Genomic DNA, 15,340 nt, shown 5'->3' with positions numbered 1-15,340 from the left:
GAATAATGGCGTTGAATGTGTAACTGTCCACAAACAGGATTCTGGCGTAGGATGGGTGATTGTGAATGTGCCCCAATGTTGGGGGGTTGGTGTTGATGGCTGGATGCAAAGGGAGAAGATATGTTGTCAAGACTGCCCCTTTGTCTTTCAAATCTGCCGTAGAACTCATTCAAGTTGTTGGCAAATCCATTAATGGAGTGGGGGGATTTAGGTTTGTAGTTGGTAATCTGTTGGATGACTCTCCAAACAGAAAAGTTGTTGGTCGAGAACCTTTAGGTTTAGGCTTAGGTTACCTTTGTTGAAGTTGCCAAGAACAATGACTAAGGACAATAACTTACTAATATTAGTAGTGATACACATTGATCTTGTGGTGTTCTTAGCCTGGCTTTACTAATGACAATAATATATAAAGTTATCTTTTTCATTTTGTTTGCCTGATGCCAGAACCCAAAGTACCCATAATAAGTAACTGCAACAAAGGATCACATTGGTAAACAGCTTGAACACGTCTAACTTGCTTAACAACAAACAAAAACAACACACATTCACCAGTAGAAACCAATAACTATAGTGGGTTTTGTTGCAGGTGTTGGGTCTGGATATGGGTTGGTGTTTAACCTGAGGATCTGGAAACACAGGATCCTGGACTTGGTTTGGTGTAGCTGCTGGGTTGGAATTTGGTCATGTAGTGGTTGTTGGAAGAACAGCCGGAAGACCACCCGACAGACACACAAGAAAGCCCAAGACCCTGCTTCACAGGATGGTACTTTCATGGCCTTCGGGTGGTTTGCTCTGGTGTTGTCCAGCTTGTTTCTGGAAGTTGTGCTGGATCTTGTGGCTAGGCGGAAGAAAAACAGGAAGGTAAAATCTGTAGACCACATGCAAGGTCTCCTTTTTGGTCCTTCCCTGCATCTCAACTGTTTTTCACTATGATCAATCGACTAACAAATTGTGATTTCTTTGTTTGTTTTGTAGAATCTAACACCATTTCCACTGATGGTTGGCACAAATACAAGCTATTTTAGACAAGTAGAAAATTATCTATAAGATCCCAATCATCCTGATTATTCTATGTGGATTTGTCCATTCTTGAATTGAGATGTGATATTAAAAACTGACATGCAAATATTCCTGACAATGGAATTACAAATGCAGTGTTGCCAGTGTTATCATCAAAACATATATCAGAAAGTAACCATTGGGACTCGAACCAGGCTTTGTAAAACAACTGAAAAACCATCCACAATTCTACACTTTGAGCCACCAGCCAGGGATGTTCCTACTGAAATTACAAGACAATGCTAACAATACGGTATTGGGCCTGCCCATTTGTTATTGATAGTGAATGAGTGTAGCTGAAACAATTTGACATTCACCGTCTTGTGAATTTAATTAATTAGATTATTAGGCAGTAGTCTAATTTAGTGTCATATGTTTTAAAGCATGGTTGGAAAGTGCACTGTCTTTAAAAAAACATTAGATGGTTATGTAGCTTCAACCATCATCAATCAAGTGATACTGTTGCTCGGATACAAAGACTCACTTCGAGCAGACTAGATAGAAATTTCAGAGTCGGCATCCAAGCCTCGTGTTCATGCGTCCCGTCACTACTGTTTACATTTGGTGGCTGAGTGGGTTGAGCACATATTAGATGCTCTGTGCATTCGTGCATTCGTATACTGCCTCACGAGGATATGTTATTTCCACATGCACATCCACATCTGTTTCATGTATTAAAGTACTAATTCTCCCAATCTGACATGCTACAGTATATTATATTAAAGTTTAATATATTAGCTGTCTTTTAAGTGAACACAGCCAAAAGTGATTTTTCATTGAAAATACAGACACTATTCTAGTAGCCGTTCGCTAACAACTTCGCTAAAAAACACAGTTTTAGATCATTGTTGATAATTGCATTCATTCTCCCTTTTAAATTATGCAATATTAAATTTATTATATTTGCATATGTATAATGCTGTGGAATGATTTCATGTTAAAATGAATCATTTATTTGGCTATACGGCTAAGAAGGTTTGTCAGTAGTTTGCAAAGTTGATAAGAAAAATTCTGTGTGATTTCTGTAATTATTCTTTCAGTAGCCTATATTACATTGGTTAGGCCTACTCCGATACTGTAAATGAATCACGCCATGTTTTAGTTCAATTGCAATCCTTGTGATTTGAAGGTTAATCAAACTATTTGACGCAATCTCTCCAATATTGCTTAATGTGAGACAAAGGTTCTTTCTTCCTTTTTGGGAAGCGGGTTAGTTTGGCTCTGTTCACCTACAATGAACATGCTTGACAAAAAGACTTGGAACGTCCTATATCCTACTAGTTGGAAAGTGCCTTGTCTTTTAAAACAAGCATGTTTCGAAATCTGTGACGTCTGCCATCACATGGTATTTTTTTCTCAGAAGCAAGCCTCGGCCCTATTGCTTCGAGCAAACTGGGTTGAAATTTCTTACGTCCCATCACTAGCGCAGAGTGCTCGGTTTTGTTTGTTTTTCGGCATTAAGACTCCTTTGATCCTGCGCTTGCCTCCACCTCCATGGCTAAACATGACGACAACAATAATGTTGAAGCACAGTGGCTAGAAAAAACTCCCAAAAATGTAGGAAGAAACCTAGAGAGGAACCAGGCTTAGAGGGGTAACCAGTGCTCTTTTGGCTGTGCCGGGTAAACATTTTAAGGTTACAAGTTGTAATAATTAGTAAATGCATGTAGGCTGTGTCCAAAGTCAATAAAACCTAATCCAGATCAGAAGCATGACCAGATGGACAAGGACAGGGACAACCCAGGGAGGGGGAATGGTCAGCAGAATGGCAGCTGGTTTTGTCATGTATTGTCTTGATCTGCAACACAATCAGGAGGACTTTGGACAGGGACAGCAACTAATCTTTCGAGCTGGGTCCTCTGGAGGTGTGGGACAAGATCTCATGTCCTCCTACGTTAAAACCGAGCAAGAGACAAGGAAAATGTAGAGAGCGCATTCCTTAGATTTACAAGGATTTACAATGAAGGAGAACTGACCCTACCCCCAGGCACAATAATATAGCAGCTTAACACTAGGACCGCTAATTTCCTACGCAAATTGGCATTTCAGTTTGTAATTAAAATATAACTTTTCAAAACCATTTTATAACCATTTTAAAAGCTATGTCCACGCGTCACCTTCCGGGGTTTTGTGCTTACCCCGGGTGGGGTATGTTTGGACCAAAACAAAGTCAAGGCAGTCAAAGAGTGGCCTCAACCCAAAACATTTTTGGGTTTTGCCAACTTCAGCTCCACTGCCGCTTCTCTCACCGCCATGACCAGCCAGAAAACCAAGGGCCTACATTCGTCCTAGACTGCTCTCTCTGCCTTCAAACACTTGAGGGAGGAATTCACTGCTTCCATACTCCGCCAGCCTGATCCAGTCCTTCCTTTCGTCCTTGAGGTGGACGCGTCTGAGGTAGGGGTCAGAGCCATCCTCTCCCTATGCCATGGGACACCTGCCAAACTGTTCCCTTGTACCCTTTTCTCTCGCAAACTGTCTCCTCCTGAGCGGAATTATGATGTGGGGAACCAGGAACTCCTAGCCATGAAGCCTAGACATTGGCTTGAGGGGGCGAAACACCCATTTCCTGTTCTCACAGAGTATTTGAAGCTAGCAAAACACCTAAACTTCAGAGAATCTAGATGGTCACTCTTCTTCAACCGTCCCCAGTTCCATGTCACTTCCATGTCACGGGCAAGAAGAAAATAAAGGCTGATGCTTTGTCCTGTCAGTTCGACCCGCCTGCCAGCTCTGCAGAGCTAGAGCCCATTCCGCCGCCTGCCTATATCATAGCTCCCGTTCAGTGGGCTATGCACACTGCCCTACAGGAGGCTCTCCACAATGACCCAGCTGAAACTCCTGCCGGTAAGACATACATGTCAGCCACAATCCGACCATAGCTTCTACAATGGTGCCACACTTCATTCAGCTCAGGTCACCCAGGGGTTAGAACAATCACACAACTCCTGTCCCGCCAATACTGGTGGGCCTCTCTACCTGATGATGTCGGAAACTTGTCCTGTCCTATATGGGCACAGTCAAAATCGTCACGTCATCTTCCAGTGGGTAAGCTGCAGCCTCTCCCCACACCGCAGAGACCCTGGTCTCACCTCTACGTTGATTTTGTAACTGACCTGCTTGTCTCATCCGGCTACACCACAATTCTAGTCGCCATTGCAAAACTGACTCATTCACTCCTCACACGGGCTAACTCCCTTTTAATGTGTCCTAGGATACCAGCCACCCATGTTCCCCTGGGAGGCAGGGCCTTGCTCTGTTCTCGAGGTCGATGACTGGTTCCGGTGCAGCGAACAGTTCTGGGAGACCGCTCATAACCACCTCCAATGTGCCTCCCAGACTCAGAAGGTGTTCGCAGACCGGCATCGCCGTCCCACTCCCCTCCTGCGTCCTGGCCAACAGGTGTGGCTGTCGACCCGGGACATGTACAGGCACATGTACAGGTACAGTGGACCATTCAAAAATATATGTTGTATTAACCCAGTCACCTACCGTCTCCAGCTTCCTCCTCAATACCAGATCCATTCCTCCTTCCACGTCACCCTATTGAAGCCTGTAATGTACAGCCCATTACATCCTCCTGTCCCTCAGCACAACCATCCTGCGTACTCAGTCCGGGGTATCCTGGAGTCCCGCTGCCAATGGGGACTGCTTCAATACCTTGTAGACTGGGAAGGTTATGGACACGATGAGCAGTCCTGGGTTCCTGCCTGGGAAGTGCTGAACCCAGAGATGATCCGGTCCTTCCATCGGGACCGCCCCAATCGCCCTGCTCCGCGCCCATGGGGTAGACCGCCCCACCAGCTAGCCTGTTCTGGCCATACTTGCCCACGGGGTAGGCCCCCACCTCAGCCAGCCTGAGTGAATCATGACAATGACTTTGAAATCAACTTTGCCACATAGGAATGTGTATTATGTGTTTTTTCTCCATTAAGAGTTTAATAGCATTGTGATGAAGTAAACAAAGTCCAGGGACATTATATAGTTTACAAGTGACATGTTTATTACAACCACTGTTATATTACAGAATGTGTAACCAATATACATCATACAATACAACACAAATAATTTACAGCACAATTAATTGGAATATTGTGCATTATTATATTATATAATATTATATTATCTCTGAATAATTTTGTGTAATTCAGTCTGTAGAATGTGCCCACAGGAGATTACACTTACCCTCTGAATTCTGCATAACAATTAGAATATTGTTGTGGGCTACAGACCTATGGGGTAAGATTTAAAATGTCAAACTCATTTTTGATGAGATAGTAGACCATGTTGGTCCAGAGCAGGCCTGTGAGAAAGAGGCATAGTAAAGAGCTGGTGTATGGGTATCTGATCTGGACATGACCTCCACACCAGCAGTCACAGGGGGTGTCACTGTAAGGGGCTCTGAAGACACACCAGGCTCTCAGTGTCCGCTGGGTCTCAGTGTCCGCTGGAGTAGTGATGCCTAACAAAGTTAAAATATATGCTCTGTCAGAAAGACAATCTTGCATTTTTATTATTGTCCTTTATGAGTTGACCACAACCCTCTTTCCAAGATAACAATTATACAATTTAAATATAACTACTGAGTATATTTTTGTACTGTTCCAATTAATAGGTCATGTTGGATTAATGTAATTTAGTGTGATATACATGTTTATTAAAACAGTCATGAACTTTAAATACTAAAAAATCTCACTGGCTGACTTGCCTAATTTCATGTTTATTAGTCTCATTACATTTCATATTGGACAAATTATGGATTTATTAAACATGCAAATATATATATATATATATATATATATATATATATATATATATATATATATATATATATATATATGTATACACTCACCTAAAGGATTATTAGGAACACCTGTTCAATTTCTCATTAATGCAATTATCTAATCAACCAATCACATGGCAGTTGCTTCAATGCATTTAGGGGTGTGGTCCTGGTCAAGACAATCTCCTGAACTCCAAACTGAATGTCAGAATGGGAAAGAAAGGTGATTCAAGCAATTTTGAGCATGGCATGGTTGTTGGTGCCAGACGGGCCGGTCTGAGTATTTCACAATCTGCTCAGTTACTGGGATTTTCACGCACAACCATTTCTAGGGTTTACAAAGAATGGTGTGAAAAGGGAAAAACATCCAGTATGTGGCAGTCCTGTGGGCGAAAATGCCTTGTTGATGCTAGAGGTCAGAGGAGAATGGGCTGACTGATTCAAGCTGACAGGAGAGCAACTTTGACTGAAATAACCACTCGTTACAACCGAGGTATCCAGCAAAGCATTTGTGAAGCCACAACACGCACAACCTTGAGGCGGATGGGCTACAACAGCAGAAGACCCCACCGAGTACCACTCATCTCCACTACAAATAGGAAAAAGAGGCTACAATTTGCACGAGCTCACCAAAATTGGACAGTTGAATACTGGAAGAATGTTGCCTGGTCTGATGAGTCTCGATTTCTGTTGAGACATTCAGATGGTAGAATCAGAATTTGGCGTAAACAGAATGAGAACATGGATCCATCATGTCTTGTTACCACTGTGCAGGCTGGTGGTGGTGGTGTAATGGTGTGGGGGATGTTTTCTTGGCACACTTTAGGCCCCTTAGTGCCAATTGGGCATCATTTAAATGCCACAGCCTACCTGAGCATTGTTTCTGACCATGTCCATCCCTTTATGACCACCGAGTACCCATCCTCTGATGGCTACTTCCAGCAGGATAATGCACCATGTCACAAAGCTTGAATCATTTCAAATTGGTTTCTTGAACATGACAAGGAGTTCACTGTACTGAAATGGCCCCCACAGTCACCAGATCTCAACCCAATAGAGCATTTTTGGGATGTGATGGAACGGGAGCTTCGTGCCCTGGATGTGCATCCCACAAATCTCCATCAACTGCAAGATGCTATCCTATCAATATGGGCCAACATTTCTGAAGAATGCTTTCAGCACCTTGTTGAATCAATGCCACGTAGAATTAAGGCAGTTCTGAAGGCGAAAGGGGGTCAAACACAGTATTAGTATGGTGTTCCTAATAATCCTTTAGGTGAGTGTGTATATATATATATATATATATATATATATATATATATATATATATATGTGTGTACACAGTATCTCACACAAGTGAGTACACCCCTCACATTTTTGTAAATATTTGATTATATCTGTTCATGTGACAACACTGAAGAAATTACACTTTGCTACAGTGTAAAGTAGTGAGTGTACAACTTGTATAACAATGTAAATTGGCTGTCCCCTCAAAATAACTCAACACTCAGCCATTAATGTCTAAACCGCTGGCAACAAAAGTGAGTACACCCCTAAGTGAAAATGTCCAAATGACCAAATGAACTTACTTTTGTGAGATATTATGTGCTTTTGGAAATTATTCAGAAAATAAAAAACATCCCATATACATAAAAGTATTCAGACCCTTTATTCAGGACTTGTAGAAGGGCCTGTGAACCCACAGATGTTCAATTAGGTTCAGGACCAGGCTTCAGCTGAGCCACTCAAGGACATTCATGTCCCACATACCTGGAAGACACTCCAGCATTATCTTGGCTGTGTGCTTCGTTGTTGTTGTATTGAAAGATTAATATTTGCCCTAGTCTGAGGTCCTGTGCGCTCCAGATCATTCTTCATGGACCTCTGAATTTTGCTCTGTTCATCATTCACTGCTGATTTAGTATCCCACTCCCTGCTTCTGAGAAGCATCCTCATAGCATAATGGTTTCACCAACATACTTCATCATAGGATTGGTATTAGCCAGGTAATGAGTGGTACCTTGTTTTTAACAGATGTAGTGCTTGACTTGCAGTTTAATTTTGGTCATACCAGACCAAAGAATAATTTTCATCATCATGGGGTATTGTGTCTCGATTGATGGTAAAATAAAAATATATAATACAAAACAATTTGGAAAACTGTATTTGTTTGAAATTATGTTTCTTTGTTCATTTTCATTCTTGAAATTGGTAAAATAGGTCAGTCATCATTATTACATATTAATGTTTTTGGAATCAAAGAATCCCATCCTACAGTATGTTCATTTAATAATGTACATGTATATCATTGGTAGTTTTACCCATAACATGTTTCTTGGTGTTCCTCTCTGGCCTCAGTAATATAATAAAACATTTATGAGCAAATATGCAGAAAAGTAAACCAAAACTGGAGGCCAAAATAGCAAATATCTCTACAGCCACAGTGAACCTTCCAGGAGAGCTGACATAAGCAGGGATAAAGGTGATCCAGACTGCACAGAAGATCAGCATGCTGAAGGTGATGAATTTGGCCTCATTAAAGTTATCAGGCAGCTTCCGAGCCAGAAAAGCCAACACAAAGCACAATAGAGCCAGGAGTCCTATATACCCCAACACAGCCCAGAAACCAAAAGGTGAACCCACATTACACTCGAGAATGATCTTTTCTTTATAGTGCAACATATTCTTGTATGGGAATGGAGGAGAGATTGTCAACCAAATAACACAGATCAGGACTTGTATGAGAGTAAATGCTAGAACACTGAATCTCTGCTGTGGAGGACCAAACATTTTCATGACATTACTGCCTGGAAGTGTAGCCCTGAAGGCCATCAACACCACTAGTGTTTTCCCCAGAACACAAGAGATACAGAGGACAAAGGTGATTCCAAATGCTGTGTGGCGCAACATACAGGACCACTCAGAGGGCCGGCCAATGAAAGTAAGAGAACACAGAAAACACAGAGTCAAGGAGAAAAGGAGCAGGAAGCTCAGCTCAGAATTGTTGGCCCTGACAATTGGAGTGTCTCTATGTATAAAAAACACAACAGCTATCAGGGTAGTAACACCAGTCCCAAACAAGGAGAAACAGACCAGAACTCTACCCATGATTTCTTCAAAGGAGAGGAATTCAACAGGTTTCAACACACAGAGATTCCTTTTCTCATTTGACCAATACTCCAAGTCACAATGATAGCACACATTAGAATCTGTAGGGAGATTAAAATGTGATTGTTAATTCAATTACATTGGGCCTGTTTGTCATTATGAAGTAGTTGTAGATAAAAGGTATATATATATATATATATACCTGTGATATTGCTGATTTCTCCCTCAGCACACGGTATACAGTCATAACAGCAAACATGCTTTCCTTTCTGCACGGCCTTACGAGTACCAGGAGGACAGCTCTGACTGCAAACTGAAACAGGCACCTGAAGTGGAATAAAAATATTTAGAAACTACTGGAATGAAATTATATTTGAAAAATAATTTGGAATTATTTGAAAAATATAATTCAGGAATGTTTTTTCATAATTTTGCATTAGTTCTAACAGAATGAAATGCTTCTTTAAAATGAACTGTGTTTAAAAGGCTTTCATTAATACAAACACACAATAATGCATTATGTTTCATGGTTAGTCATAAATTATTGCAACACAGTGAACATTTAATGTTTTTCTACCTCTGCCTGGCCGCCTGCCCAGACCATTTTCTTCTGGTTGATTATCAAAGTTTTTTCAGGGGGCATCGAAGTGTCATACAGTCCAACTGAATGGAAATTAAGGGTCCCATCCGCCTCCTGCTGCCAGTTTATCAATTCGTATCGCGCCACTGTGTCCCCGTGGCCATTGAACAATATCTCCTCTCCTGTCTTCATTGTAAACCTCACCTCCCTTAGGTAGTCCAGCACCTGAAAACATGGAGGGGAAGAGTGAGAGAGATGTGACTCATATGATGGTGGTGGTTATATTATGGAGCATCTGAATCTTGATCAATAGTACACACTTGCCTGCTGTGGTGTGTAGGTAGGAACTGATCTGTTGCTTCTGCCACTGTCATTTTTTAAATATGTCTGTATGTTGTGCAAAGAGTGTGCGATAGCATATACAGCTGTGTACACTTTGCTGGAAATTCGAAGATCTGACACGTCATTGTACTGGTTCTTCAGCCCTGCTAAGCTCTCTGCCCCAGTGCACAATGTGCCTCTGTTTTCCTCTCTGCTCCTTTTGAAGGAGCACTGAAACACCGTCTCCCAGAACTCCCTCAGCAGGGCATTGTCTGGGTCCTGTGAAGGGTGGACACTGTCAAGGAACCCCTCCAGACCATCCAGCTTGACGTTTCCAATGGCAAAACCCACTGCCCCCCTCAGGAAGCCGTATGACTGTTTCTCCGCCAGAATTCTTGCTGTGATCCAGGACTCACTGCCAACCCACTGCAGCCCTGGGTCCCCTTCATGGGCCAGCTCATTCAGCAGGGGGATTAGGTCCCCCAGTCCCACGAATAGTACCACAACCCTGGCTGTGGCTCTCCTCATCACCCTTACCGTCTTCAGGAGCTTCTCTTTGGAGTCTGTGCGGTAGATTGCCTCTTGGTATTCCACACAGACCCCTTCCTGATGTGCAGACTCTATGAAGGTGGCCATTCCGTTGTTGCCATAGTCATTATTGCTGTTCACCACACCAACCCAGGTCCAGCCAAAGTGCTTCACCAGCTTTGCTAAAGCTTTGCTCTGATAGAGGTCACTGGGGATGGTTCTGAAGAAAGAAGGGTATTTTTTTCTGTTACTCAGACAATCACAGGTGGCGAAGTGGCTGATCTGTGTGGAAGAAATGGGAAGATTTGTATCAAATATTAAGGCATAGCTAACACTGAGCGTACTGACTCTCAAGAGCCAAAACGTGACTATCTCACCACAGGCATGCTGAATGGTCCAGCTACAGATAATATTCCAATGGTAGGAGTGGAGCTGGACTCCCCTACGATTCCCAGCACTGCTGGATGACTGGAACAAGAGGAGGGTTCACTCAGACTGTCATGAATCCCTGGGCTGTTCATTAGTGCCAGGGCTGATTGAATGGCCAAAGGCACAGATGCGCAGGAGTCATAGACCTGGTAACCCAGAGATAAACCAGGCAACAGATCACTACGGTTGTTGATCTCCTCCAGGGCAAAGATCAATGTCTGAGCAAACTGGAATTCACGCAGGTTAAAGCTGGTCAAGAAGAAAAAAGTTTATGCCATTAATCAAATATGCTGTTATTGTTTGTCAATTGTGTCTGTTTGAATAAATATTTGTTTCTAAAAGAAAACACACATTAAGTTTTCCAGCTGTGTGAATATTTTAATTGCACAGTAATAAAAGTATGACATAATCTACGAAAAATGTAGAATAACCCAGATAGTTGTTTTTTTAAACAGTTACCTGATACAGGCTGTCTTCTCTGGTATAGAGGTGAATGAATGGACCTTGAAGAGAGGTTGGCTGTGTATGGAGAACACTCCCCCGATGTTAAAGTCCCCATCAGCAGACAGCACAGGCAGAGTGGTTTGGCCCAGTAGGGAACACGATTGGTCTCCTAAACACCCCACCACCATCACCAGTACCATCACTGTCCTTAGTGCCATGCCAGCCTTCAGCAGGGCAGATGTGTCTGACATGGCAGACAGAGAGGTTCCTCTCTTTATAGACATTAGAGTCCCCCCCTCCGCAACATATTGCCCGAAAACCCCTCTCATCATTTCTGCATGTGGTCTTAGTGTTTGTTCATTCCCAAGGGTACATCATTGGAGAAAAAGAGGTTTGCCGACAGAAGCAAAATAAATGATGCTAGTTTTATCTAGCTGGGGTTAATTGTATGGTTTAGAAAGGTTGGGGAAATAAGAAATTCAACAACATCCCGCAAGCTTTCCCATGTTTATTTTTAAATTAATCATGAAAGATTTCGGTGACGATGTTATAATTTTACAGTTACTTATCAAAATACGTTGAAGTAGATTTTTTGTTTTTGTTCTCATTACATTTGTATTATAATTTTTTATCCAATTCAATATTTTTGAGGATTATTACTTATTACTACCTCTTTCATGGCTAAACATGTCATCTGTTGGAGCTATTTCACAGACTAGTAAAGTAGAAACAGCATATGGCTGCAAAATGTTATTCTCCATGTACAGCAAAAGGTATGGCTCAGACCAATGGCGAACAGGCCTACATATATGTAGTATTTAGCTAATTACTTTGATGTTTATAGCAACAGAAATACACACACTTACACACACACAGACACAGCTCTGGAAAAAAATTAAGAGACCATTGCACAATTATCAGTTTCTCTGTTTTTATAATTCATAGGTATGTGTTTGAGTAAAATTAATAGTTTTATTTTATTCTAGAAACTACTGACAACATTACTCCCAAATTCCCCAAATAATATTGTAATTTAGAGTACTTGTTTGTAGAAAATAACAACTGGTCAAAAAAGAAAAAAAATTGCATTGTTTTCAGACCTCAAATAATGCAAAGTGTAAACACTGTCATGTTTTGTTATTGCACGCACCTGGTGTCCATTCCCTCATTAGATCGCATATATAAGTTCCTGTGTTTTTGGGTGTCTTTGTGTGGTATTGTTCTATGTCGTTTGACTGTATTGGAGTGTACTTGTGCACGCTTGTATGCGCTGTTGCACTTTTGTTTTGCGTGCCATTTTTCACATTGTGGATAATACAAGAAACGTTCATCACCTCACTGCATTTGGCTCGCCTTTTTTAAACACACACCCTTCCTGACAGAATACCACACCCAACCGAATGGATTCGCCGGGGACCCAGCCCAGTGCTCTGGGTTTTTGCTCCAGTTGGAGCTCTACTTCGCCTCCATCAGCCCTCACCCGGGGGATAGGGAGAAGGTCTCGGCCCTTGTCTCCTGCCTGAGGGGCAAGGCGTTGGACTGGGCCAACTCCGTTTGGTTCACTAACGGGCCGGAGTTGACCCATTACTGGGCGTTCGTCGGCCTCTTCCGGGCTGAGTTCGATCATCCGCCCGACGGCAGGGAGGTCGGCGAGCAACTTGTGCACCTCAGGCAGGGGACGAGGATAGTGCAGGCCTTCGCCCTGGAGTTCAGGACACTGGCGGCGTGGTCGGGCTGGAACGAGAGGGCACTTATTGATAATTTCCGGTGCCACTTACAGCCTGATGTCCGTAGGGAGCTGGCATGCCGGGACGCCATGTTGACATTCGACCAGCTCGTCGACATGGCGATCCAGCTAGACAACCTGCTAGCCACCCGTTGATGCACCGGGAATGATCAGCCCCCTCCGGCACACCCCGTCGCCAGACCTGAACCCATGGAAGTGGGAGGCGCCGCACGAAGGGAGACAGTGCGGTCTAGGGAGTGTTCCTTTTGTGGGAGGAAGGGACACCTTGCCTCCTACTGTTTCCAGCGAGAAAGGGCAGAGCGGAGGAAGCCTGACAACCCTACACTGAGTCAGGTGAGTAGAAGGATGGGGGTTTGCGTCCATGCATTGAATACAGGGCGCTGAATAAACTGACTGTCTGTTATTCATATCCCATCCCCCTTATTTCCCAGTACATTGAGTCAATGCATGGGGCGCGCTTCTTCACGAAACTGGACCTCAGGAGCGCGTACAACTTGGTGAGAATCCGAGAGGGAGACGAGTGGTTGACGGCCTTCAGCACCACCACGGGGCACTACGAATACCTGGTGATGCCGTATGGGTTTGATGAATGCCCCGGCAGTGTTTCAGTCCTTTGTAAACGATATGTTTAGGGACATGCTGGGGCCCCGGAGTTGTGGTTTACATCGACGACATCCTTGTATATTCCGTTACGCGTGCTGAGCATGTGTCTCTCGTTCGCAGGGTGCTGAAGCGGCTGTTGGAGCATGGCCTGTACGCTAAAGCGGAGAAGTGCGCGTTCTTCCAGCGAGCCGTCTCCTTTCTCGGGTTTCGAATTTCCGCCGATGGGGTGGAAATGGAGGTTGATCGTGATTGGCCCGTTCCTACCACAGTTAAGGCGGTACAGCGGTTTATTGGGTTTGGCAATTTCTACCGTAGATTTATACGGGGCGTTGGCAAGGTGGCAGCTCTTATCACTTCCTTATTGAAGGGTGGGCCGAGCCAGATCACCTGGACGGTCGAGGCAGACAAGGCATTTCACACCCTTAAGAGAATGTTCACCTCTGCCCTGGTTTTGGCTCACCCCGACCTGTCACTGCCGTTCATAGTGGAGGTGGATGCCTCAGAGGTAAGGATAGGTGCTGTGTTATTCCAACTATCAGGTACCCCTCCTAAGTGACGCCCCTGCGCTTTTTACTTGCGGAAGCTCAGTGAGGCAGAGCACAACTATGGCGTCGGTGATAGGGAGCTGTTGGCTGTGTTTAGCGCCTTGACTGTTTGGAGACATTGGCTCAAAGGAGCGAGACACCCGTTTGTAGTCTGGACCGACCACCGAAACCTGGAATATAACTGGGCGGCGAGGAGACTGAACCCTCGTCAGGCCAGGTGGGCGTTGTTTTTTGCCCGGTTTGATTTCACGCTGTCATACGTGCCGGTTGTGCGACGCGGGTGTGAGGCTGGTAGATGAGACACCAATTCTGCCCGCCTCGTGCATTGGGGCGCCGGTTCTGTGGGACGTGGATGCGGACATTCAGCGGGCGTTGCGCTGCGATCCTGTGCCTCCTGGGTGTCCTGCGGATTGTCAGTACGTCCCGCTGGATGTTCGTGACCGTCTCATTTACTGGGCCCACATGTCCCCTTCCACGGGTCACACGGGCATAGAGCGTACTGTGCGCTGCGTTGCCGACAAGTACTGGTGGCCTGGCCAAGGATGTGAGAGTGTACGTGTCCTCCTGTTCGCTATGTGCCCAGTGTAAGGCACCTAGACACCTTCCGGCGGGTAAGTTACATCCTTTGCCCGCTCCACAACGACCATGGTCTCACCTGTCCATTGATTTTTTAACTGATCTACCCCCCTCACTAGGCAACACCACAATCCTGGTTGTTGTGGACCGGTTTTCAAAGGCCTGCCGGTTCCTTCCTCTCCCCGGTCTCCCAGTGGCTCTGCAGACCGCGGAGGCTCTATTCACCCATGTCTTCCGGCACTACGGGGTGCCGGAGGACATTGTTTCTGACCGGGGTTCACGTCTCGGGTCTGGAAGGCCTTTATGGGCCGATTGGGGATCTTGGTCAGCCTCACCTCCGGGTTCCACCCCGAAGCTAATGGGCAGGTGGAGCGTGTGAACCAAGACCTGGGGAGGTTCCTGTGGTCCTATTGCCAGGACCGGCTGGGGGAGTGGTCGGAGTTCCTGCCCTGGGCTGAGTATGCCCAGAATTCGCTCCACCACTCCTCCACTTCCTTGAGCCCCTTCCAGTGTGTCCTAGGGTACCAGCCGGTCTTGGCACCCTGGCAGAGCCAGCCCGAGACCGGGGCTCTTGCAGTGGACGACTGGTTCCGGCGCGCCGAGGACACCTGGTCCGT

The 15,340-nt window shown here is 44.6% G+C and overlaps 1 protein-coding gene across 1 annotated transcript; it reads right to left on the bottom strand.

The window, feature by feature from the left end:
* Positions 1–8,128: 8,128 nt before the first annotated feature.
* On the bottom strand, positions 8,129–11,503 carry LOC106024156 (extracellular calcium-sensing receptor-like). The gene is made up of 6 exons (XM_029117194.2): positions 11,268–11,503; positions 10,757–11,057; positions 9,855–10,661; positions 9,528–9,755; positions 9,153–9,276; positions 8,129–9,051 (listed from the first exon to the last, which is right to left on the bottom strand). The coding sequence occupies exons 1-6, from the start codon at positions 11,501–11,503 to the stop codon at positions 8,129–8,131; spliced, it is 2,619 nt and encodes an 872-aa protein (XP_028973027.2).
* Between the last annotated feature and the right edge of the window lie 3,837 nt (positions 11,504–15,340).

The sequence above is a fragment of the Esox lucius genome, chromosome 1 (assembly GCF_011004845.1).
Source record: "Esox lucius isolate fEsoLuc1 chromosome 1, fEsoLuc1.pri, whole genome shotgun sequence".
Lineage (NCBI taxonomy): Eukaryota > Metazoa > Chordata > Actinopteri > Esociformes > Esocidae > Esox > Esox lucius.
This window is presented reverse-complemented; position numbering and strand designations above follow the sequence as displayed.